General features: G+C 47.5%; 8 protein-coding genes across 8 annotated transcripts; 2 read left to right on the top strand and 6 right to left on the bottom strand. All coding sequences in view use genetic code 12, as the record gives it.

Moving 5' to 3' along the window:
- Positions 1–53: 53 nt before the first annotated feature.
- On the bottom strand, positions 54–965 carry CXQ87_004151 (uncharacterized protein; the record flags this gene model as incomplete). Its single annotated transcript, XM_025482601.1, has 1 exon — positions 54–965. The coding sequence occupies one exon, from the start codon at positions 963–965 to the stop codon at positions 54–56; it is 912 nt and encodes a 303-aa protein (XP_025337219.1).
- A 234-nt stretch (positions 966–1,199) lies between these two features.
- CXQ87_004150 (uncharacterized protein) lies at positions 1,200–1,708 on the bottom strand (the record flags this gene model as incomplete). Its single annotated transcript, XM_025482600.1, has 2 exons — positions 1,200–1,301; positions 1,346–1,708. The coding sequence occupies 2 exons, from the start codon at positions 1,706–1,708 to the stop codon at positions 1,200–1,202; spliced, it is 465 nt and encodes a 154-aa protein (XP_025337218.1).
- Positions 1,709–1,812: 104 nt separating this feature from the next.
- CXQ87_004149 (E3 ubiquitin-protein ligase) lies at positions 1,813–3,618 on the bottom strand (the record flags this gene model as incomplete). Its single annotated transcript, XM_025482599.1, has 1 exon — positions 1,813–3,618. The coding sequence occupies one exon, from the start codon at positions 3,616–3,618 to the stop codon at positions 1,813–1,815; it is 1,806 nt and encodes a 601-aa protein (XP_025337217.1).
- A 1,408-nt stretch (positions 3,619–5,026) lies between these two features.
- Positions 5,027–5,665, top strand: CXQ87_004148 (phosphatidylglycerophosphatase; the record flags this gene model as incomplete). Its single annotated transcript, XM_025482598.1, has 1 exon — positions 5,027–5,665. One exon carries the CDS (start codon positions 5,027–5,029, stop codon positions 5,663–5,665), a length of 639 nt encoding a protein of 212 aa, XP_025337216.1.
- A 992-nt stretch (positions 5,666–6,657) lies between these two features.
- TRA1 (histone acetyltransferase) lies at positions 6,658–18,051 on the bottom strand (the record flags this gene model as incomplete). The annotated part of the gene is made up of 2 exons (XM_025482597.1): positions 6,658–8,516; positions 8,565–18,051. 2 exons carry the CDS (start codon positions 18,049–18,051, stop codon positions 6,658–6,660), a joined length of 11,346 nt encoding a protein of 3,781 aa, XP_025337215.1.
- A 968-nt stretch (positions 18,052–19,019) lies between these two features.
- FIG1 (Fig1p) lies at positions 19,020–19,811 on the bottom strand (the record flags this gene model as incomplete). Its single annotated transcript, XM_025482596.1, has 1 exon — positions 19,020–19,811. One exon carries the CDS (start codon positions 19,809–19,811, stop codon positions 19,020–19,022), a length of 792 nt encoding a protein of 263 aa, XP_025337214.1.
- A 131-nt stretch (positions 19,812–19,942) lies between these two features.
- CXQ87_004145 (putative acyltransferase) lies at positions 19,943–21,214 on the bottom strand (the record flags this gene model as incomplete). The annotated part of the gene is made up of 1 exon (XM_025482595.1): positions 19,943–21,214. The coding sequence occupies one exon, from the start codon at positions 21,212–21,214 to the stop codon at positions 19,943–19,945; it is 1,272 nt and encodes a 423-aa protein (XP_025337213.1).
- Positions 21,215–23,812: 2,598 nt separating this feature from the next.
- QDR3 (Qdr3p) lies at positions 23,813–25,660 on the top strand (the record flags this gene model as incomplete). Its single annotated transcript, XM_025482594.1, has 1 exon — positions 23,813–25,660. The coding sequence occupies one exon, from the start codon at positions 23,813–23,815 to the stop codon at positions 25,658–25,660; it is 1,848 nt and encodes a 615-aa protein (XP_025337212.1).
- Between the last annotated feature and the right edge of the window lie 14 nt (positions 25,661–25,674).

Raw genomic sequence — 25,674 nt, 5'->3', positions numbered from 1 at the left:
CTACGCATACTGGGTGATTGCCTATCATTCTATATATACAAGAGGCGACTCATCTAATCAAAAGAAGCAGCCTCTTCAACAAGCTTCTTCATATCAAATTCAGGATTACCTGCCGTGAAGTCCCTGAGCAAAGCAAGCTTTCTCTTGGAACCTTCAGACTCCTTCAAACCGCCATAGAAGCGCTGGACATTGAGCACTAAGAGCTGGGCCTCGTCCATAGTGAGCGAAACGTCAGATTCAACCTGGCCGTTCATCAACACCACCTCCTTATCCTCGATCAACTCCTGGTGGAACATCAATGTTGTGTGAGGTTTGGCGTATTCCTTGTGAAGCTGGTACTCCGCCAATGTGGTCAACATGCAGTGGGTGGTATTTGGACCAGGGAAACCCCACTGAACAAAGTGGATCTCGTAGCCGTCGTCGCCACGTGGAAGCGGTAAGACAAAGTTGGGGTTTTTGAAGGCATTGGCGAAGATGGTTGCAAACTGATGAGACTCCAAGAGTGCCTGGAGGGTTCTCTCCTTGTTCTGGAAACGAGCTCTCCAGATGAACTCCAACTCCTTCAATGGCAACTCTCTGACTTTCTCAACGTCTACGAACGACGAGAGGGTCTTGTATGGTTCTTTGGGGACGGTCTTATCGATGGCAGCACGAATAGCTGGATTAGTCTCTTCAGCCTGCTTCTTCTTCTTGAGCTCTTCAGCTTGTTTGAGTTCATACTCCTCGAGCTCTTTCAAAGGATCAACTGCATTGAACTCCTTCTTCTTTGCCTCGATCTCGTCCTTGAGCTTCTCCTTCAACTCATCCACATTCAGTGCACCAACTTCCTTGGCCTTCTGCTCAAGTTTCAGCTTGTACTTTTCCAACGGCGTTTCTGGCTTTGTGGCGAAGCTCCGAACAATAGATGACCGTGGAAGTGCCAATCTGGGCACAAAACGTGCCGCTGTGTAAAGAGATCTGGACATGGTGGTATAGTCTACGATTTTCAATTTTCGGTTATGGAGCGCACTCCAACCGATCTGGTAACCAACTAGCTACGGTTGAGCCACCACTTTCATAGAGAAAAGATACAAAAGAAGTTGCAAATGTGGCTTCTTTTATCGATCGCAATTCAGAAGCACTAATCTACTGGCTTGGTAGCCTACACTCCAATACTCTGCCTGTGTATTCCAGTCCTGTCCCCTCTATACTTTACCTGTTTACTCCTTCGTGGGAGGCAATCCGTTGTCACTGTTTTCCCACTTCTTCTGGAACTCCTCTGGAGCGTCTTTGGCGTGGTGGCCAATGGTCTTCCTCAAGGACTCGGGATGTCCTCGAAAGCTAAATCTTCTGTTGTGGTGGCCACCAGCTCACCCTTGGCCTTGAGAATGTCCTCCAAGTTGACGTTGTTATCACGGAAGATCTTGAGGTTGTCGGCGATCAAGTGACGGTTCTTGCACCCGGGACACTGAATCAAGACTGTTCCGTTCGTGTATGACTGTTTCAGAAAGACGTGAGACGATCTCGTGTCACACTTGGTGCATGTGAATGCAATCATGAGCTCGGGCTTTTGGCCTTGGATGGTGGCCGACTTGTCTGTGGAGTGGCATCTGATCTGGGGCCTGGGGAAGGAAAAGGAAGTTGGTATTTTGGGCGCCACTCGAAGGACGCTAGGTCTAGATGCTAGTCTGGCCGATCTGAGGATGCTAGAGCGAGCTAGGCGAAACATGTGGGGGAATGAAATGCAGAAAAGTGGAAGTTATGTGGAGATTGCCTTTGGTGCTTCTCGTGGAATCGATGCTCTTCGATAGCGTGCGCGGCTCATAAACGCACTCACTTCCGCTGAGCCCGCTCCTGCTTCCGTCTGAGCTTTTCAGCCTTTTTATCTATGATGGGAATACCAAAATCCTCCGTAGGTTTTGGTGTGGGCTGAGCAAGGCCAGTTCCCCAAGAGCCCGAGCCGTTGCTAACGGGATTAACTCTAGGAATTTCTTTTTTGGTAGTCTTTTTCGCCAACGCAGGGAAGCTCTTATCTGAAAGCTTTGGACTGGCACTCACCATAGGAGAGTTACTGCGCAGATTGGCATTGCTAGAGCTAGCGGAACCGTTCAATGAAGGAAATGAAGATGCTGAAGACAGTCTCTGAGACTCCAAGTAAGTTGGTCTAAAACTTGAATTGCCTTGGAAGTTGTTCACAGTGACTGACGGCTTGGGCTGTGGCTTCTTCATTTTGACGTAACGAACAGGCTGATCGTTCTTGACAACCGTAGGCTTAGCTGGTTTAGGCAACCTTGGGAAAAGCTCATTTTGTGTTTTCTTCAGCTGTGATGGCGCCCACAGAGAGAGCGAAATGGAGCTCAGAGAGCCGTTTCCAAGAACAGGGAACTTCTCGGTCAAGCCTGGAGATGCAGCATGAGAGGACGAAGGCGATGCTGGGTATTTCGATAAATAAACCGAGTGGAGCTGTTGTCTTTGGTCGGAGCTTTGTGGGTACAATTCGGCCAACTCGTAGACCAAAAGAGAAAGGTCCAGCTCGGGCACCTTGAATAAGGCTTCGTAGTCACTGATGAGACGCAGGGCGTCGATGCGTTTGGATTTGTATGCTTGGTTGATATCGGCGAAGCGGGCCATGTCCTCTTCGTTACTGTTGAGGTAATGTTTGGCACGCTCCTCCAACCGTCTTCTTTTGGTATCCATGGAGTCCTGCTGGGGTTGAGGCCGAGGACGGTGATTTTGGGAGAAAGTGGAGAGCTGCGATTGGTAGCCGGCGCCAATCACCACCCTGCCGTTGTGGCCTGTAAGTCCTCCGTGTTCCTTCAACATGTGAGCCGTGAGGTCGAGATCTTCTCTGAAGACGACAAATCGTTTCTCCACACATGAGGGAACAGAGCACACGTAGTGGAAATCCTTGAAATGCTCGTAAAGGTGGTCGTAGTTTCTATAATATGCTGACTGGCGGGGCTGGTCCTGGTCACAGATGTAACATCTCTCGTGGGAGTCTCTAATGTGGATATTGAGTTCGTCCTCGGAGTAGAACTGCTTGTTTCTGCAGAATTTACAACGAGGGTGTCCGGTAAAGCCCTCAAAGTCACCATCCTGAAGGTGTCGCTGGAGCTGCTTCCTAGTGTATAGCTTCAACTCACTCGTAAAAGCCTTTCTATGGCTGGCACAAATGGAACAGTATTCCTTATTGTGAGTGTTCTTGGTGTGGTCGGCCAAATCTTTGAATTTTGGGAAGGTCTCGTCACACATGGTGCATTTCTGTTCTAGAAGCAGCATGGTGGCGTTTTGGGCATCTTCCGAGGTGAACCGAATCCCGTACTTATCGTTGATGAGGACCTTGCTCAGATCTTCAAAATGGGTGTATTTCGCCTCGGGCTCCAAAACCTGATCCGTGAACACCACCTGCGGGTGTTCAGTTCGGCATACCAAACACGTGTTCCTCTCATAAAGCGCCCTTTGTCTGAAACAACAGAGATGGCAAGTGACGTTGTTGCATGGAGAAACCGCCGAGTACAAGATCGCCTCGGCACAAATTATGCAAGAGTTTTCATTCGACGGAAGGTTTTCTTCCTTTTTCTGTTTTCCCGGTTTCGGCTTGCTCACACGGGAACGGCCTTTGGTGGTATCATTGGACATTGGTTGTGATCGTGTAGTTGTAGGTGAGAAAATTTTGTATATGGAGCGCACGAACGTGGGGAGGTGAAGGGTTTGGAGAAATGTGGAGGTGGAGGCGACTTGAGAGGTTTTACTTTTGATTGTTAAGGAATTGGTAGCTTTAATAGATATGGTGACTTTTTTGGTTCAGACGGAGGGCTCCTTGGGTGGTTTTGACTGGGTGCAAAATGGCGTGTACGCTTGCTCATAGTAACAGATGTGGTACAATCAGCAATTTCATTTTGGGAGGACAGAAAAGGAATGATGGCAAAGAAGTATGTTGTTTGGAGTTGTTTGGAGTTGTTTTGGCTTCTAGACATGCCAAAGATATGTAGTAGAGAAATATTCTTTATGACGTTGGTTCGCAGACACTTAGCTTGGTAACTGCATCATGATATTCAAGACTACGCTTCTTTTGCTCTTTCATACACTATGGCAACCTCAACGATAAATGAGTTTCTGTCTCTCCAGCTATTGATTGAATCGATGAAATGGAGAAGCTTGTAGGCAATTCTCTGGAAGAGCCGGGTAGTGTTCAATCGCAAGAATCCGTAGTAGACTGTTTCAAAAGAAACAGTGAATGTTTGATCGTTTGGTGTGGCTGAGTGCTTTTATGTGCCGAGAAGACTAATAGTTTTGATGCTGGTGTGTTGGAAAACTTCATAGCATGCTTCGGTTAGTGACTTGATGTAAGCGAATTCCTCGCATGACGCTGTCACACTTGGTTATCTGAAACTTTTAGCAAAATCCCAGTCTCAAAATTTAGCATTATTAAAAAATTCACATAAGTGAACGAATATTTTTGAGCTCTTGGGAAGCTAGTCTACTTCAGTATTGCATATTCAAAACTGGGTGCGTTATCTGACAGGGCCATGCGTTTCGCAGCCATATCTCACAATGGAAAAACATCAAAAAGCGACAAAAGCGGAGCAGGAAATGAAAAATCAAGTTTCTGAAACATTTTGTGATTTTAGGAAAGACTAGGAAAAATCGCCGTTTTAATTGCCTCCCAATACCCATTCTAGCTCCTCATAGCCTGCGAATCATATGTTCAAGACAGTCGAACTCACAATGACCCAAGGTAAGAAGAGTCAAAGAATTGAAATAAACTCCAATTGATTTGATGATTTCAACTTTGAAAGAACGCCTTGATTGGAGGGCTCAGACTCAAATACGATCCCCTCTAGTTACGCAGAAGAACTTGTCAAGAATGCCCTTACACACCTAATCCAGACAGCACAAATTTAATTATCAAAACTCTTTAATCACGCATGCCAGCTTCTTTTACCCGCCATTCATCTCCTTCCCCCGCTGTCAAAAGTGTCGTCGATCACATGATCGCACCAGTATTATCAACACTTTATCGCTCTCACCAACTACTCCTCCACCAATGCAAATCTTCAACGCAAGCGCCATTCTCAATGTAGGAAGGCTCTCCTACAACCCCAGCCTTTGTCTACCGCACTTAGCTGTCGCTTCCTTCGACAAACTCCCAATTCCGTTCAAAATTCCAGGACACGAAGATGCCAACATCAAAGGTGTTGTTTTGGACAAGGACAATTGTTTCGCCAAAGACAAGGACGACAAGGTCTGGCCAGCTTACAACGACATTTGGGCCGAACTTCAAAAGAACTACCCCAAGGAACACTTGCTTATCGTGTCGAACTCTGCTGGAACTAATGATGACACCAACTACGAACAGGCAGAGAAGCTAGAGAAGGACACGGGGGTCACTGTGTTGAGACATCCTACAAAGAAGCCAGGCTGTCATGAAGAGATTATGTCCTATTTTGCCAAACAAGGTATCGAAAAGCCCAGCGAGATTGTCGTCATTGGTGACCGTTTGTTCACAGATATGCTTATGGCAAACATGATGGGTGCCTGGGGTATATGGCTCAGTGAGGGTGTGGAACTCTCTAACAAGATATGGTGCAAGATGGAGAGGGGGTTGTATGATAGAATGGTGGTGAACCGGGATCCTCCAGTCAAAGCTCCTACCCCTGGTGAGACAGAGGAGTCAAAGCTCTAGTCAATTGAGATACATTGTGGATTTTGCTTTATTTGATGCTATTTGCCTAGCCACTTCATCTATTTTACGTGATTAGCTTTGGTCTGGAGCATCAAGTGGGGTATCCAAATTTGCAGCCATAGACCTTCACTGACTTCTCAATTCAAGCCTTCTGAACCTCAAGAGACATAAAGGATTTCTTCGTGGCATGGATTATGAGCACATATAGCGGCAACTCACCTCTTCAGTTTGTGTCAGACTCTAGGCACATTTTGTGGGCTCGCACCATCTTTTTGCAACCATTCACAAAGATACTACTCCAGAATGCCACCCCGTTTCGACGATGCCATCGATACCCACGAAATCTATGATCAACAAGAGTTCAGAAGAAACTCGAATAAGGTCTCCTCCGTTTGGGGCTTCTTCAATGCCCTCGACATTTGTTTCTCTTATGCGGTGTTGATGATGAGTGTCTTGCACCTTCAAGAGGTCAGCGGAGTCCCCCGCTATAGCATGGTATTGCCCTTTATCACCTATATTTTTGTATGTTTGCAACTCTATTGGTTCTAAACACCACTAACCTCAGAGCATATTGTTGGTTTTTTCTTCAGTTGGCCCTGCTTCTCCAACAATCTTACAATACAGGCTAGTATTGGTTGCCACGACTTGCAAGCTAATTTTACTGGGTTTGTGGATCGCCAGTGCCGTCATATTGGAAAATGCAGATGGTCCTTTTATCGTCGATAACTCGAATGTCGATGCCACAAAGTTTCTCAAGGTAATTCATCTTGCTTCAGCCGTGCTTGTGGGCGTGTGGGCTTTATTTGGGTTAGTTCGTTTGTTCGTCATATCCAGACATCTTCACTACAAAAATAACCATCTTGTAAGGGACCGGGAGGCGAACAGGCTCGATATGGAAGCTGGCGTTCCTCTTGAACGCCTCCAGAGGGCTTACCTACACTAGAATCTTAATATACATCTTAATTTATACATATAGCTATAGTACAACTTGCTTAGAAGTACGCCATCCACAATGTGTCGGCAGCAGCAAGGTTGTGTGGGTTCACGGCTTGAGCAATAAGCTCCAAGACACTTTGTGTACTCACATTGGAAGTCGAGTTTCCGTGGGCCATAGACAACACTCTCTTGATGATAAGATCCACGTTGAGCATCACAATCTCACGGAGCTGGTTATCCTGAGGAACTGGTCTAGGTGGATCTTGTTGAGTGCACCAAGAAATGACTTCGTCACGAACGAACAAGGTCAAGTACTGGTCCAAGTCGGACTTGGGTTCCGTAAGAGCTCTGGCAATAACAAGCACGTAGACAGAAAGGATGCCTTCAAGGCCAGACTTGCCAATCAATTTCTGGATGTTAGGCGTCAATCTGAATGGCACCATCTCAGCATTGTAGAACAATGGAGCTGGACGGCCGCCGTTGGAGGAATCCAAAGTAGCGTTCTTGCTTGCAATCTTGCATGGCAACATATCCGAAGTCCAGACGCTACCTGAGCCACGGTTCACATGAATCTTCTGTGGTTGTCTGGTGTTCACGCACATCATGTAAGTGGTGAAGATGAACGAGGCGTATTGAGAGGTGAACTGCTTTCTGAACAACCAGAAGTCCTCAAAGTTAGGATAAAGGTTCAAGAAGTAGTTCTTCAAGACAGTCGAAGGCACCAAAAGCGACTGGATGGCACTCAAGATCTCCACCCTGATACTCATGATGTCAGGCTTGGGCAATCTTGGGTCAAAGGCAGCACGCAACTTCTCGATGGTGTAGATGAATGGTTCGTCGCGGTTCTTGCCTTCCTTGAAGCAGAAGTCCTCGTACACCTTCTGCATGCTGATATCTCTCAGATCATCGTTGATGATACGGATGTGAGGAGACAATGGAACAGCAATAGGAAGGGTGAACAGGATGTTGCGGCGTCTGGTCTCCACCTTCTTCGACAACGAATCGTCAAAGATTCTGAAAAGCTGGAACAAGCATTCCTCACGGCGACAGTGTCTAGCAGCTGGGAATTGCACAGCAAAGGCATGGAGACTTCCATCGTGACCACGGATCTTCAATCTCTTGTAGCATGCGTTGGTTCCACGGGCCAAGTCGATAGTAGGCAAGAATCTTTCTATCTTCACGAAATGGCTGTTGTTGTCCTTGTTCAACAAATACTGGCCTGGCACTTCAATGTCCTCAAATTTTTGATGGTGGAACTCACTCAAGTGAGGACACAAGTTCTCAAGGTTCACCTCAGTAAATCTTCTGTCCAACTTGTCCTCCAAGCGGTCTCTCCATTTCCTCAATTTGATAATGTAGGTCTCCAAGTTTGGTTTACCAATAACCAAGTCTTTTTCAAACTCAGCACGAATCTGCTTAGGAAGAACAGTCTCGGCGAATCTGGTGATGTTGACCTCCGTCACTGGAGGAAGCTTAGCATCCTCCCTAGGGTTTCCAAGACGGTTGAGGTACTGAACACCGTCATTAAGTAATGCCACACCGAGTCTGTAAGCATCCTCGTCGGCAGTACACTTGAATCTCTGGTTAATTTGGTCAACCAAGGACTCCAAGGAAAGTGCCAACAATGGGTAGGCGGTCTTCAAAATACCCATGATCTCCTCAACGTACTCCCAGGAGCGTCTGATAGCACCAGCTGCTGGTGGCAACTTGGAGTTCTCAGAAGATGGATCATTCTTCTGTTTAGGAGATTTGGAGTCCTCATTTTCTTCCTTGTCTTCTTGCATAGCATCCTCGGCCTTCACGGCCTCTTCGTCATTCTTCTCCTCCTTCACCTCTTCGTCATCCTTCTTCTCCTCACCCTTCTTGTCGGACTCCTCAGACTCCTTCTTGGACTCTTCCAGCTTCTCTTTTTCATCTGATGGTGGATCACCGGTTGCATTGGATGGAGATGCGGCAGTGGTACTCTTTTGGCGATGAAGTTCCATGAACTGGCGCTGTTTGGCAGCAAAGTCCTCCTTGGTGGTTCTGAGCTGGAAGTGCAAAGCTTGTGGGAAGCTCTTTGCAATACGGATAAGAATCTGGCGGACCAACTTAGCTTCCTTGTACGACAACGACGAAAGAAGCTGTGGGATAAACGTGATCCAGTACCACACGGGCACCTCTCCTCTGAAATTCTCAAAGGCCTGTGCCAAGGTACCAGAGCTATCATCCAAACTGATGAGCCAAAGAATTCTAGCAAGCAACTTTCTGGTCTTTCCGTTCTTGTAGAGACCAGCAGCTTGCAAGTAACAGCTGATGGCGTTGTTTGCATACACCAAGTCGGTAGGGTTCTCCTTGAACCTCTTGTCGTTGAAAACACCCCACTCGGACCAGGCCTTAGGCAAGTTGAGGTCGATCTGAACAGATGTAGCAAATGCCTTGTTTGCTTCGTCCTTGTGGTTGAGCTTGCTCAAGAACATACCCTTCAAAGTGAAGAACTCAGCCTTCTGCTCGGTTGCAAAATAAACCAAGTTGGTGTTTCTAATGACATCAAGACCAGTGTTGAGCTCGTTAGGGTTCTGGTAGTGGCATTTGACCTGCTCCTTCAATTTCAAGAAAGCCTCCTGGATTTCAATGTTAGGAAGCTGGTAGATCTTGGTGAGCTGGTTGATGCAAACCTCAGACATGTTGTGCTTTCTAGCGACATGTGCGAAACGGTTGATCACCCATGCAATCTCGTGGAAGCCTCTGTAGGCATAAGAATTGGCATTTCCGTCAGAGTTGTTCTGCTGCAAGATAGGAATGAATGGCATGTACACCTTGTTGATCACCTGGAAGGCGTGTTGACGCCAAGTGACCAAGTCGTTCCAAATGTTGATGTCATCCCATATGTTAGGAAGTCTTTCTCTCCACACCTGCAACACACGCTTGAGTTCCTGTGACTTCACATCCAAGTTCTGGGCATTAGTAGAGACAAGACTCGAGTACACTTGACTAGCCTCCATAAATTCAACATACTGTTGGAATGTGTGAAGCAATGGAATATGAGCACCCATAAATCTCTGTGGCAATCCGTGCCATTTTCTCAAAGCCAATTGAATACCTTCGTCACATAACTTGGAAAGTTCTGGCAACGTTGCCTTCTCCTGACCATAACCTTGCAAGCAAAGGAAGGTCTCGAATACCTGTCTTCTTGGAGTTGGAACGTCCATCACACTCCTGACTGTTTGCTCCAAGGTATCTCTGTCGGCGTTCCAATCGGCGACTCTCCAGCCACACTCCAAAAGAAGGTCACTGAAGCCTTCATGTTTGGCAAGCTCAGTAAGAATGTCCCAGTGTTGCAACTTTTCAGCACACAAAATCCAATGGTCTTCCCAAAGGGAATACTCGGACTGGCCGTAAGGCAAGGCACCACTACGTGCTCTGATCTGCGCTGTTTCGTAGAGCTGCTGTGCTTTGTCCCACAAACCGATTTGTTCGTAAGACAAGGCGGAAATCGTCTCAGAGTACTTGGCTCTTCTTCTCCACAAACCATAAAACATATCGTCTTCCTTGAGTGTGGAATAGAGCTTGGCAAGAGCATCTTGTGTAACTTCACGGACTTCAGCATTACCATTGACCGACTGGTGCTCGATGTTTTCGAGAATATGGATTCCTTGCGACCAAGCGTTGAAATTAGAAGCAAGACACTCGACAGCAAATGGTGGTAACTGGAGAGACTCGCATCTAGCAACACCTTCCATTAAAGACTGGATCACGTTCGGTCTCACATCCACTTGGCGAGTGTGGTAGTCCTTAGACAACAAGATGACCAAAGATCTGGTGAAGTCCAAGTGGTCGGAACGTGGGATGGACGAAAACGCAATTGGGAAAATGGTGGACCACACCTGGTGAACAGTCTCGCTGCTCTGGTAGAACAAATCGATCATTGGTTCGAGAATAGCGCCAGATCTGATTTCTGAAACCTCTTCCAAGAACTTGTTGTGAGATTCAAACAACTCGTCAAGCTCGCTGCGGCCATCAACATCCATGTCCCTCTCCTTGTATGGGAAAGCCGTCAAAGGTGGCAAAGTGTTTTCCTCAGAGATCAACTCAAGCTTGTCGTTGAAGTCGAAAGCACCAAAGAGCAATTGTAAGGCCTGGTTGAGCCATGAGTAGTCTGCAAGGTACTCCCAGTTCTGTTCACGAATGACGTAGTAGAGACGTTTGCTTATGTCTTTTTCCAAACTGTGGTTCAAGATGGACATGAGCTTACGACGAATGGAGACTTCAGATGAGCGGGTACCCACCAAGAAAGGTTGTTCCATTCTCACCGTCAACTCAGTACAACTGAAAGTGTCATCCTCGAAAATGTCCACGATGATCTGGTAGAACTCCTTCGACAAGACCGGCTCTCCACGGATCTCAAACACCATCATCTTAGCCAAAATAGCAGCCTTCTCCTTGGTGGTAGGGAAAAGATCAGTCCTTGAAAACACCCACGATTTGACGATCTTGATGATCTTCTCCAAGGTGTCCTTGTCCAAAGACCTCTCGATGAGCTGAGCCAACAATGACAAGAAGATACGTCTCTGGTCGCCCAAATTGGAAATCCGCATGGAGCAGAGGTTCAAGATCTTGTCCAACAACTTTGTGGTCATCTTTGCTTCATCGGCAGAGTTGTTGGCCTCCTTAGAGGATGACTGGGCACCCTGGTGGGTGATAGTGATGTGGTCCTTGCAAAGCTTGTTGAAGGTTCTCATGATACCAGGCAACAACAGATCGAGGGTTGATGGCTTGTAGTTCGCCAATGTCCACGACAAAGTGACACCAGCAGCAAGAGAGGTAGTGTCACCCAAATCATCCGACACAGTTGTGATCAAATCGTTAATGAATGTCTTAACCTCGGAGTCTTCGTCCTCAGCGGGCTCGGTAGTCACTTCACTGTTGATAGCCTGGAGAATGATACGCAAGACTCTTTGAAGTACCTCTTGGATATCGTGATTATCCGACTTAATACACTTCTCGAGCAATTTGTGTAAGTAGCCAAGGTTGGACACGATCCAGTCAGGCTTCTTCCACTCCAACACAACACCCAACACCTCCAATGCGTTCAAACAGTATCCCAAAAGGTTGGAAGAATTGAGGTCGTTGGAAAGCAAAAATTTCTCAAAGAAGGTGGTCTTGACGGAGACCTCTGGCCAGTGGTTGGGGCTCAAGAGGTCATACAAGATCCCCAAAGCTCTCTGGCCAAGCTCACTTTCAGAAGCTCTCTGTGGACTGATGCAGACGTATCTAATCAAGAAAGTCACACAAGCCTCTCTCTGGCCAAATGGAATCTGGTAGTCTGGGGAAGTGGTGAAATCAGAGTCGCTATCACCATCAGCCTTGTCTTCAGTATCCATTTCCAGACCGTCAGTAAGTTTGCCTTGTTGCTTCAATTCATCGGCCTTGTGTTCCCAGTTCAAAATAAGCTCGGCCAAGTCAATGGCAAGAACCTGGTTTTCCAAAGCAGCGTTAGCCAAAATGGTCAACTTACCCATGGCGGTGATGATGTTGGAGATGAAGTGTTCCCTGGCAACGAAAAACAAGTCAGGGTGTTGCACAATGAATTGGTACACATTCAATACCTGGGTGACATTAAATCCATCTTCAGAAAGCACACGTCTTGGCCATTTCAACCAACTGTTAGGATGGTCGTTATCGACAATACGCAAAGACATAACTGGAGCGAGAATGTCAAGAGCCTGTCTCACAAGATGTCTGGAGTCATTTTGGTGAGCTCTCAACAATGCAACGAACACTTGAGTAGCCAATTTAGCCGGAGTCTCGTAAGCTGCGATGAAGTAAGAAGTCGTCACATAGGCAACCTGCTTGGTGATGTTGTCCTCGAGCTTGATGTAGTTCCAACTAAATTTGACAATGTCTTTTCTGTACTGGCTTAATTTTTCAGGCGCCCATTTAAGCAAGATAGATGTGCTCTCAAGAAGAGCGAATCTGTAGCTGTCGATCTTTCCTGATGTCTTGTCTGTGGTGATGTCATGAGTAGACTGCCATACCACCTCGTTGAGCTTCTCCAACCATTCAGTATTGTCATCAAAGAAACAATCAGCATTTTCGGACTTGCTGATCTCGTAGAGGAAAGTGCTATCAAACACCTTCTTCAAGAAGAAAATCTTCGCCTTCAAATTGACATCCTCAGCCAAGAACTCCACTGCTCTAAGCAAGTACGTTTTCTTCCGCTCCACGTCTTCCGATCTGACAACAGTGTCGAAGAAAAACAATTCGAGTTCCTCGTGGACCTTAAGCTCCAAGTTGCAGAGTCTGTTAACAGTGTAGAACACCAAACTGGTCTCCTCTGGCTTGTGCTGCATGAAGTCCACAATGGTGATTTGCAATTTGCTGATGGCCTGGTCGGCTTGGAAGTGGTTGCTGGAAACCAAAGGCAACTGACCCTTGTTCTTGATGATGTCCTCCATCAAAGCCGACAAAGAATCCAACAAAGGAGCCTGCTCTTTGAACCATTCCTTGTCATACTTGGCAATGGATGCCACAAGGTCGACAGTGTTGGCAAACTTAATGACCTTTATCTCCTCAGAAGTTTCCTTCTTGAGATCCTCAAGAATGCCATCCATCTTGGTGATTGCAACGGCACGAATCTTAGGACCATCCTCGCAGCCTGCAAAGTAGGCCAACATGTTGCCGAGCTTTCTGTTCTTGTAGTTGTTCAAATAGTACTCCAAGCAGTTGTCGGCAAATCTGTTCAAGAACTTGAGGACAGGCAATCTGAATGGGGAGTCCTGATGACGGTCCAAGTGACCCTCGAGGTACTGCAACGTGTTGATGATCTCTTCCATGAAGGTGTAGGCCTTAGCTGGCAAAAGATGGAAAATGTTCAAAATAGCCATGACGATTTGCACAGTGTGGTTGTTTTTCAAATCCTGACCGGCAATCTGGCGCAAAGTGTTGATTTGAGCCCATGCCATCAAATGATCGAGCAACTTACGACCAATCTCCACACGGAAGTATGAAATCAAAAGCTCTAAGAGTCTAGCCAAAGCCTCCAAGCCGGAAACTGTCAACTTCTTGTGATCGGACAAGTTCATAAGCATAGGACGGAGTCCGTTCTGCAACAACTCCTTTGGAAGCTTGGCACTCTCATCAAGACTGGCCTTGAGACCAAGGTGGGCAGCATTGATAATCTCAGTTGACTTATTGCAAAGGGCCTTGAAAAAGACTCCAAGAATTCTGATCCTGGCCTCCGATAAGGAGCCCAAGGAAAATCCGGGCTTCGTCAAAGCCAAGGATAGCAACTTGATGCAGACCACACGAAGTTCAACCAACTGCTTAGAAGTTCTATGTTCGTAAAGACGATGCACGTTAGCAAGACTCTCATCTTCAGCATCAACCAAAGCCAAGGCTTCCAAAAGAAGTCTGTTGAGCTCGTCGTTGAAGGTCAAGAAGCTGTTATCCAAGTTCAAGCAGAAGGTGATAGCATCAATGTTACCGATTTGCATAGGGAAAGGAAGAGCTCTCAATGGCTTGCCAAAAATAGGTGTCAACAAAAGATGTTTGCATGGGCCCATGATGGTGGCCACAGGAACACCAGTAGCCTCTGACAATACCTTCAAAGCTTCTTGAGAGACTTCTCTCACCATTGGGATGGCACTTGCGAGATCGTACACCAAAGCTCCAACGAGAGTCTGGAATGGCTTCTCCAGAATGGAATCCTTGTTCAAGTCTGCGTTACATTCCTTCAAAATGTTCAACACAAGAGACTTGGCCAATTCTCTGACCTCGTAAGGGGCAGTCTCGGGAGTATCTCTCAAGATGAAAAACACCGATCTCACGAGCTCAAATTGGCGTTTGAAGAACCACTTGGGTGGTATGTTCAATTCCTCGAACATAGTCTTCAAACCGAGAACACCACCAAGCTTGCTGAAGTAAAACTCGCTGTAGCAGCAGTGAGTGAACTTGTAAAACATGGTGCGGAACAATGGCGAATAAAGGGCATCTTCGTCAGAACCAAACAATGTGACAGTGGTTGTGTAAAGATTCTTGATGATCTGAATACCCTTCTCGCGAACGTCCTTGTCGTAGAAGCTCAAAGCATAGTTCAAGGCGTTGAAAAAGACAGTCTCACTAATGTATGCCTTGCCTTCCTGGTCCTTGACTGAGAAAGGTCTGTCCTTCTTGATCTTGGAAATTATGGAAGTGCCAAGGTGAATAAGCGAAAAATGAGTGGTAATGTTGTCAATGAGCTTGCTCGATTCGTCCTTGAGTTCAGGGATCGAAAGGGAGAAGAACAAAGTCTCTAAAAGCCTGGAAAAGAGCTTCTGCTGTCTGTCCAACTTGCAAGCGTCCTTGATGTCAGATGGATCAAGTTCTGGGTATTCTGTGAGCTCGTCCTGTTTCAAGAGTTCCACCAGCTCTTGGATGTATGCACTGTAGTCCTTTGGAATTGGAGTGGTGTCAATGAACAACTTGAGAATACTGGAAAGGTAGTTGAAAGCGCTCACTCTGTAGTGTATCTTGAGTCTGGTGTCTTCCAACAATTTGATTGCAGATTCGATGCCTGGAGTAACCGATACTGGAACCTTGCCGTTAAATCCATGAATCGTGAACAAAGCCTTCACTTCCTGATCGAGCTCCGACTGAGGCCTCAAAGAGTTACAGGGCTTCAAATGCTTGTGGTTTCTGCCACCTAACTTACCAAGAATCCTGATGGCAGTATGCGAATGCTGATGGTGATATGGCACAGGCTCGAGATGTTTCCATAAAGCAGCCATGATGTCGTCAATCACTGGTGCGATCATTGGGTCAAAGTACTCGGCAGTCAAGTTGTCAACACAAAGCTCGAATGTTCTCAAACCCTGGCCAATAAGCTCCTGGTTACCATTAAGTGCGTAGACCAAAGGCGTCGTTAAGTAGTTCAAGTGTGGGAACAATACAGAAACTCTGACGGGGACATTCAAGCACAATTCAACATAGATGTCTCTTTCGAAAGGTCTTCTGGAATTCACAATCAACTTGTTGAGACTCTCGAGCAACACTGGTAAGATTGGCATAATCTCCTTGTACAAGTTCTCGAATCTTCCTCCGTTGATACTTCTGAACAATGTTCTAATCAAGTACGAGTACAAGATTGGTTCGTCAGTCTTGGTAGCCAATCTGAGGGATTCAAGAATCAAGTGGTTCAAGTGGGGGAGAATCACGCTTTCGTTAGCAGTGGGGAATAAGTTAACAGACATAAAGCAGAGCTTGAAGAGTCTGATGAGAATGTTGGATTTGACGTAGTCCACCTTATCTAATTGATCAAGCTTGGAACGGAGGAATGATATGAGAATGCCCGAGAAATTAGCCGATGTGATCTCACTGCAAAGGAAGAATTGAGGAAGATGAAGCAATGCAGCATTCTGAAGCATGGAGTCAAACATGAAGGGCAATTCTGCGCTGACAATCTCATTGAATGATGCCGGATCGATATGAATAAAGATTGTAGCGAAGATCTCCATCAAGTCCTTCTCTTCCTTGGAGGAAGTAATGGGGAGATTAGGTCCTCCAGTGGAAAAATCGAATGCCTGAGGTTTATTAGCAGTCTTTGGCTTAGTCACGGAGAAAAACCGGAGACAGCTGATACCACCTCTAAACAAGCTTCTAAGGATGTTGATCTCTTCATTAGACGTTAACTTGGCAGATTCGTTCCACTTGTCGTAGTTGACAACCTGGCCAGGCTTGTTTGGATCCTGCTGTGTAGGCTGAGGAGGAACAGGTGGGTTGCAGTTCTTCAAACCAAAAATCACGGACTTGAGGAAAGTCATGAGCGTTCTAAACAAGTAGCGAGCGTCCTTGAGGAGGTCTGAGCTGTGATTTGGAGAAGTGAGCGAGATTGGTGAGAGCTCCTCAACACTGAACATATCAGCCAATTCGGCTTCTTCATTGTCTGCATTGTCTTCATCAACATCCATTTTCATGTCGTCATTGTCGGGTTCATTAGTCGTACCGTTTTCGTTTGCGGTTTCTTCTATCTTGTCTTTCTTGGAGCAGTATCTCTCGACTGCCTTTTTAGTCTCGACCTCCTTGAGCTTTCTGCGCTCTTCAAACTTGTTGTGGCGTCTCAAAATAAAGGCATACTTGTTGTTGAGGCTGTGGAAACGTTTGGCATAGGAGTCAATGATGATCATGAAAAGCTGTCTACCTTCTAGCTTGTTGGGCAACTTCATTATACGCTCAACCAAGTTCAAAAGCAATTTGGCGCTCATAATTTGGACCGTCAAGGCCAAAGAGTCATCCTTCAAGAGGTCACAGTAAATTTGCACCGTAGACCAGATCTGCTTGGGCGTCAACTCGTTACGAACATTGTGGATGAAGTCAGCCACGGTGGAGTATGCTAAAGGTCGAAGTGTCTCAAACGATGTCAAACCATGGCCAATAAGCACCTTCTCGTCGAACAAAAGCTCGATTTTGGGAATAAACTGTGAGCGGAAGGAGGTGGACAAAATGTGACGTGTGGCATGGAGGAGCTCCTTTCTCGCTACGGAGAGCTCAGCAGGACAATCTTGCAAAAGTCTGAGGATCACGTCCGGAACGACTCTTGCTTGGTTTTGGGAAAGATACTGATTAGCGTATCCTCTGATGAAAACGTATGCGAGGAACGACGCAGCCTTCACCTGGCCCAAAATGTACTCGGAATAGGCCTGTCTGTTGGTGATTTCCGGTGAAATGGCCGTGACGGTGGGTGCCGTTTTGAGGTGCTCCTCCCTGAACTCCTTCTGCTGCTCAACCTGGAGCAAGAGGATATTGATGATCTTTGGGAGGAATGTGGGGAGCGACAGTTGGATAAGCGTGCTGTAGGACGAGAAAAGCGACACCATGGTGATGGGACATTCAGCCAACGTCTTGAACGAGTGCATGGCTTTGCGTAGCGGTTTGGGGTTTTCGTCTCCCAAGGAGGCCAGGGGCAGCATCTCCTTGGAAAGGTCGTCCTCGGTCTTTGGCGAAGGCTCAGCTTCACTGAAGACCTCCTTGACTGTCTGTTCCATGTTATCGTAGACCTTACCGATAATCTCGACAAAAGGCTCCACGCGGTCGGCCAAAGTGGTCTTGTACGCCTTGTGCAAGCTTGTAATGATCTTCATGCAAAGCACACCGTTGTCTTCGTTTTCGTTTTCCAAGCTTCTCGTCAAGGTCTCGAGAATCAGCTTTGAGAAGGGCTGGAAAGTGTCGGTCATGATGGATCTATGGATGATTTCAAGCACCAGATTACGCAACTTGTGCTCTGGGCTGCTGCTGTCGAAGGCAATGGGCACCTCGTCAAGAATCTTTAGGAAAATCGGCACCATGTTCTTCAAAAAGTACTCGTACTCGGCTGCTCCGTTGAAGGCTTCAATCATGTCTAGAAGCTCCAGGAGCACGGACTGGGCCTCCTTGTAGTCCTGGCCCGAGTCCTTGAGCCGCTGGACGAAAATGTCGAGCTGCTCAGTGTACTTCATTTTGGATATCGTGGAGTTAAGAAGCCGTAGTACTGGTGTTTATGGTGCTTTCCAGGTCGCGGTGAAAAAAGTGGGAATGAGGTTGGCTCGGTGAGTCTAAGGGCACGTGAGATGCGTGTGATTTTGTGTCATGTGATGAGTTATATGCCGGTCGTGCAGCCCAGACCAACGGTCGTCGAAAGAACGGCGGGAGTCATTGGTCTATGAGAGGGCAAATAGTATTTGAATGTATAGACTCTGAACTTAGACAAAAAATCAAATTTGTTTACCAGCTGTTTATGTCCATTTTCCAGGTCAATGGCTAAGGGTCCTGGGTGTCGCGTCTGGGGTAAGCCAGTGAGGCTTCGAAAGAGCATAAGCATGTACATGCACCAAGTGTAAATAGTTTAAGTGCTTGAGTTGAAAAAAGGGCTAGTTGGTGTACTGAGAAAGCTGAATCATGTCAATCGTTTCTTCTGCTTTATAATAAAAAAGTTGACTGCTCAAAAAGTTGACTGCTATTTGGTGTGTGCTTATGCAGCCTCTCACTATGATAGCTTCACGAATAAGCAGGCTCTCAAGTCTGGGAGTCAACAGAGTCATTTTGAGATTTTTTAATTGAAACTCAGTCAGTTGAATAATTCTTGAGGTGTCAGTTGCATGGTAAAACAGGAATTTTCATGGTATCAGGGCTCCAAGTATTGATTGTCTACATACTCAAAGGTGCATAAGTCTGTCTATTTTGTATGAGCATAATCTTATTGTAACTACTCACTCCGATATTCCAGACTTATGAGATGAATGAGCCCAATTGACATCAAGAGCCTACTATATATGACCAAACTCCGTCAATTGAATCAATTGTCAAAGGTATACCCTGGACGCCTGGGCACTGGCTGCGAAATCTGAAACCACCCTGCTACACTCACATAATTCTAAATTTAACCTTAATTTCTATTCATACCAGCATACGAAACAAATGCCTTGTTTCAGACGTACCCGTATTTCTTGGGGTCGCCATAGTAGTACCGCTCCTGCTGCATTGGATACAGCTGCTCGGGCTCCTTCTCTGGCTTCTTCGCCCGCATATCTTGATACACCAGTTTCACTAGCAAACCCAAAACGACCAAAAGAAACGCAAACGCCGTCCACGTCATTGCTTCTGCACGACCTCCCTTGGACGCTAAGACCATGCCCATCGAGCTTGGCCCCACAAGCCTCAATGCAGACGCAACCGTCTGATGTTGGAGCATCAGGCCAAGTCCCCAGATGAGGATGTTGAGAAGGCACAAGCCCACGGAGATCTTGCGGACTAGAGGCTTCGATGGTAACAATGGGATGGCACACCAAAGAACAGTGAGAAGAAGAAGCACCACAAAGATAAGACTAACAACAAGTAGGCCTGGGTGGCAGGCATCGGTGAAGCGCAGCGACATCTCAGCGAGAGAAATCTTGGTGCCCTGAACTTCCACCGAAAGATATTCATCCAACGAGGTGAAGTTTCCCGCACCGGAGCACACCTTCTTTCCGTTTTCAAGGCCAGCACAGATACCCATGTAGTTTGCAGTGATGTAGCGGTCAGCAAGCAGCGAGGCATTGTGGGTGACCAATTCATCGAAGGCATCCGCTGTAGTATTGAAGCGAAGCTTGATCATGAACACAGACGAGTAGGCCGGTGCGGAGGAGACATTGCCTATGAGGAGGAACCCCAAGAGAAACAATGCAATGATGAGGGAGACCAAGGTGAAGGTCTTGCAAAGAAGCGAAATGCAGAACATCATTAGTGGGCCACAGAGGAACCAGAGGAGCATTTATAGTTGGCGATGTGTGAGGGTTGTTTCGGAATAGACCCCAGGCGAGCCTTTTTCGCAGCCATTTTTCGCAGCCAAACGGTTTCGCACCCACTTCAGATTTAGGCATAAATCTGCACTAACTTACGAACCCCAATCCAGGCGCATCTAGCCAATAGAATAGCAGTGGCTGGAACCAATAGTACCTGGAACACCTCGTGGCGAGAACGCAATTTGAAATCAGCCTCGACCGTGTGCGTGCCCTCGCTTTCAAACAGGCCTTTCTCAAAAAACACCTTCATGAGCTCGTCCTTCTCGGCCCAGATATCGAGAAGCCACTTTTCAAAAGCAGCCAAGGTCTCGGGTGGCACGTTGTCCACGTCAGCCAGATCGTCGTCGCCCAAAGGAATATCCTTGATGGCAAATGCACGGATGTGGTAGTTGATCTTCGAGGGACCGTAGCCTTTGATATAGTATGCCTTCAAGGTGAACACATCTTCTCCGTAGTCCTCCGCCGTGAGACCCGTGTAGCCGCAGGTCACGTCGTAGACGTACTCGGCGGTGTCTCTCAACGACCGCAACATGAGGAACAAGCCACGGACTCTAGGAAGCAAAGTGTGCTTCAATTCGGGTCTGCCTAGCTTCTTGGCAAACTTGTTCAGACGTTCCCTCGTATGCGGCGAAATGACCGTGCCTTCAGGGAAAATGATCATTTGGTACGGCCAGAGCGCCGTGGTGCCCTTAGCAGCCTCGGGAACATTGCCCTTGGGCCAGATCAGCACACCCGGTAGCGTGGTGGACTCTGAGGTTGAAGTAAGGTGAGACACGCCGGAAGCGGGGCCCATGCCCCTGGCGTCGGCATCTATTTCGAGCAAGCTGTTTGTAAGGTTGACCTTGTCGAGGTCCCATTTTCTCAGGAGAAACAAGAACTTGTAGTTCTGCATTCCCGGGCCCAAGATGGGGATGTTGGCCAAAGCCGCCTTGAGCACAATGTAGACGCAATCGGCAAAACGGCCCGTGTAGTTCAAAAACCACAAAAACAACCAGTCGGTGTAGATCTGGTGGTTGCATATCCACACGGAGTTGGGCACAATGCTCAGGATGAGGTTGCCCTTGGAGTCTACCCTGAACAGGGTCAGTTCAGGAAGGTGGTTTTTGTCGTAGGTGACGGCGATTCTCAGCGGGTTGATCAACACGGTGAGAAACGTCAAAATCTGGACGAACTGGCGCTTGGTCAAGTTGAGGACGGCGTGGAACGCCTTCTTATGTCTATAGAGAAGCATTCTGGCTGTACCCTGGGTGAATCTGAGACTGAGGCAGCCAATGATGAAAGCCACGGCAACCACAGCCGTACGAGCCACCGCCACGGGCCAGGAATGGCGAGAAAGCAGCATGGCGAGGAATTTGGGATTTGGAATGTGGAAGTAGAAGGTGTATTAGAAGGGAAAATATGTAGTGCGAAAAGTTGGGTTTAGCCGAGGACCCGAGCCGGAGGCGGGGGACAATTCCAGAGAAACCGGGAAAGCATTGGATAATTTGAGAATTTACCTTTGAAGGAGGCGGAGAGAGAATTTGACTTTTTTCAGTTGAATGCAATTGTTCGGATGGTGGATCATCGAGATGAGCCGCGGTTTGACGTAAGCGAGTAGTGGTATTGCTGCATCACGGTGCATGGAAGAAGCAATTGATCTGGGGAGGACAAGAAGAGCTTTTTCTGAAACGAAAAGAAAGATCTAATACTTTGTTGTCACGGAATCACCGGGATCCGGCTTGGTTTGGGGCGCTGGGCCGACCAATTGCGGGGGAGATAAGGCCTTCATGAAGAGGGCTTATCGTGGGCTGATTGCGGCGTGAGGCATCGCAATGGGTGATTGATTTGATTTGGGTGTGAATTTTGCAAGTGATGTCGGTTGAGTTTGCGAGATTGTGTGGGTGATTTTTCCGTGTGGGTGCTGTCTTGGGCTGCCAGATCAAGCAATAATGGCGGGAGAAGAAACGGAACCATTGAGATAGGGGAATCGAGAATCGACTTTAAGTGATCGTTCAAACCTGCAACCTTCGACTTTTCCTGGCTTTTTGGTGCCTCCAGTGCCTCTGTCGCCAACTGTGGTGTTGTTGGGTCTTTTCGCAGCCATACCTCGGTCCAGAAACAGCCAAGTCCGAGCCAAATGGAGGTGTGGAGGTGACCAGGCGATTTAGCAGAAGTGAATATGTTTTTTTTTATATTCCAGAAACGGCATTAAAAGGATTTTTTTTCGGCTTCTTTCAGTCAACGCTGGTTCACTGTCAGCCAACCTCATATCCACATCCCGTCTTGTGAGACAGCCGAACCTGAGTCTCGCTATTAGCCAAAAAACGGCCAGCGATGTGATGAAAATGCTTTGATGACTTTTTGTGGATCCTTGCCAAAATTCTGATCACACTGACAAAATCGTTGTTTGCTGCCATAGGGTATCTAGCACGTCTCGACCTTCCGCAGCCGTGCCATACATCAATCTCCCACCTTGAACTCAAGACCAGGCCTTGGTCTGACAATTCCTTATTTTACCGTACCACATCATGCTATTCATCAAATCAAAACCCACCAAAGCCATCCCGAGCCACTCAGGGATCGGATCTGGCGGCTAAACAACACCTATTGCAGGTGCCACCCGCTCGTCCACAAAACCAAAACTCAGAAAGCAACCGTGTAAGAGGCTATGTAGCTTTGTCTCAGGCAAAACCGCAAAACAGGCTTCAGGACCGCAAAACAGGCTTCAGGACCGCAAAACAGGCTTCAGGACCGCAGTGTTGAAAATTTCGCAGCCACTCGTCTTATATCCGGCGGGGCCACCTATGCCATATTCCTTTATTCCGGCGTCGTAAATGCCCGATGGGTGCATGTTCAAGGCAAATTGCCATTATTGAAACAAAAAAACGAAGTTTCACTTTTTGCATTGCACATGTAGAGCGGCTCAGATCCATAACGGCCCAATACGTGCCGACCCGCGTAGGTGCTGAGACGCAACCTTTGAGTCAAGTGTTTGAATTCTGGGCGCCGTTCTTGATAAATGTTTTGTTCCTTGGCACTGACGGCAGCAAATAAGTGGGATTTCGAAAAAAACTCGACAAATCAACAGACCTATTTAGAATCTCTATTTCTGTCATGAGGGTCTGTCGTATCTGCCTGGAGTACATCTGCTCGCTTGTTGCGCCCACCCGTTAATCACCGGTGCCAGATCATACAACCGGAAATACGCCAACCACGCCGCAGAATTTACAAAAATCTCCAAAACCCAAAACTACCGAACCGCTAAATAAATAGAAAATCCTCGATAAACCCTTAGCCCACTGTGTCGACGAAAATGGCATTTGGCGCCCCGGCGTACTGCGACGCACCTGTCAAAAACAGCGGCTTTGCGCGTTTGCAGCCAGCCCCACAAAACCAGAAAACCAATGATAATTTGTTTCCTTTCAAAGTTTCACATTTTCACAATTCACTTTAACGGGCCTTTTGAAAATGCCTTGGCAGAAATCCATATCTCCAGCTACCCCACATCCATCCCGAGGCGATGCGCTAGTCTGTGCACCTGCCGCACAACGGCTCTCCACTGTTTTCAGCCCGATGGTACAGACCACGCCAAACGCTCACGCATGAAGAAAGGAGAATTGAAGAAATTTATTCAAAATACGCCTGCTGCCACGGCCTCTATATATACTGCTGCTTCCTCCCTCCTTTTGCTTTTTCTACTCCTGTGTAACCTGGTCGTGGCTCGCCCTCCTGCCTTTGTCACCTGCGCTATCGGTTATTGTTCCTACCGGCCGAGCCTCCTCTTCCACATCAGAAACTCCCACTACTACTTTCTTCCTGAACGCCCCTTATTTATTGAACCGGCCATCCGCCAATCCTTATAGACTTTCAGACCTCGCGTCCTTCTGTTTAATACTCCCACGCCACCTCGTCCTCATCTCGTCTTCAGCCTTTCGATTCCAAACCTTAAAGTGTTCCAGCCATGCCCTCCCGTTCATCCTCCCCAGCAGCGTCGCTAGCTACCTCAGTCTCGCTAGATTCCAGTGCTGAAGGCACCCAGGCGCCTCAGACATATGTCGATAAGAAATCCGTCACGCCTACGTCCTCGCCGAGGGGCCTACCTGACTTGGAGCAGGGCCTGATCAACCATCTGGTCCAGGCGCTGGAGAAGATGCTGATCAAGGAGATGAAACAGCACGTGAAGCCCATGTCTGCCAGAAGAGGCCTCTTGGCCAGGCTCCTGGTCATTCCAGAGCTTGACGATGCCAGAAACTACACCCCCAACATCAAGTTCGTCATCGTCATCATTGTCGCTTTCGCAGGTATATCGGGCCCCATGGGTACAAGTATCATCTTACCTGCCGTCAGCGACGTTTCACAAGACCTAGATACGACCTCCTCCATCGTCAACGTCTCCGTCGGTATCTACCTTATCTCCTTGGGTGTGTTCCCCATCTGGTGGTCCAACTTTTCCGAAAAGCACGGCAGAAGAAGCGTCTACGTGGTGTCGTTCATCTGGTTTTTTGCATTTTCCATTGGTTGCTGCTTAGCTCCCTCCATCAGCTCCCTCATTGTGCTTCGTCTCTTGGCAGGTGTGGGTGCCTCTGCTGTTCAGGCATGTGGTGCTGCTACCGTTAGTGATTTGTACATCCAAGAAGAGCGTGGATACGCTTTGGGACTTTTTTACCTTGGTCCTCTTCTTGGGCCCTTCCTTTCGCCAGTTATCGGTGGTGCTGTGGCTCAGGCTTGGGGCTGGAGAGCTACCATGTGGGTCATGGTGATTGTCTGTGGACTTAACGTCCTCACCATTATCTTCCTTTTACCAGAAACCCTCAGAACTGAGGACTCCATGATCGCCATGAAAGGCAGACTCAAGGAGGAATTGGGCTCGCCAGGACTGGATCCGGATGCCCCTACTGAAGACGCCATCACCAGATATGCCACCAACATGTCCCAAAACTCTTCCTTGAGAAGGGAAGTTCTCAATGATGAAACCGCTTGTGACCCAGTTTTGCCCACCTTGAATAGACTCACCACTAACCAGCTGGCCTACTCCAGACGCATCAAGGAGCAAGAATTAATCCAGGCAGAAAGCAAGCCTCCAGTGGACCACACCAAATGGTCCCATCTCCTTTACGACTACTTCATCAGACCTACTCACGCCCTCATCCTCCTCACTTATCCCCCAGTCACACTTACCATTGCCTACTCGTCCATCTGTTTCTGTGTCATTTACTTTTTCAACATCACCATCACAGAGGTCTACGGTGGTGATCCATACAACTTCAGTGTTGTCATTGTGGGTTTGATGTATATCCCTAATTCTGTTACCTACTTGATGGCCTCGGTTTTCGGAGGAAAGTGGAATGACTGGCTTATCAAACGACTGGCTAAGCGCCATGGTGAATTGAGACCAGAGTCTCGTCTCTCGTGGAATGTCATTACTGCTGTTGCTCTCTACCCACCAGCATGTTTGATTTTCGGTTGGTGTCTCAAGTACGGTGAGCACTGGGTCACTCCATTGATTGGAACGGCGCTTTTCGGTTTTTCCTCGATGCTTGTCATTGGTGTCACCGTGACATACCTTATCGATGTCTTGCCTGGTAAAGGTGCTACTGGTGTTGCCTTGAACAACTTGGTCCGTCAAGTCCTCGCAGCTGTGGCTATCTTCGTCACTGTTCCTTTGATCAATGCCTTGGGAACAGGTGTCTTGTTCTCCATTATCATGGGCGTTATTCTTGTGGCAAGCTTCATCATATTATATCTTAAACGTACTGGTGGATCTCTCCGTGAGCGTTATGATATTATGGACTACTATGCGCGTCTCTAGGACGCACATCTAAC

The sequence above is a fragment of the Candidozyma duobushaemuli genome, assembly GCF_002926085.2.
Source record: "Candidozyma duobushaemuli strain B09383 chromosome Unknown D_B09383, whole genome shotgun sequence".
In the NCBI taxonomy this organism is placed as follows: domain Eukaryota; kingdom Fungi; phylum Ascomycota; class Pichiomycetes; order Serinales; family Metschnikowiaceae; genus Candidozyma; species Candidozyma duobushaemuli.
The sequence above is the reverse complement of the archived record's forward strand: the minus strand, read 5'-3'. Positions and strand labels throughout refer to the sequence as shown.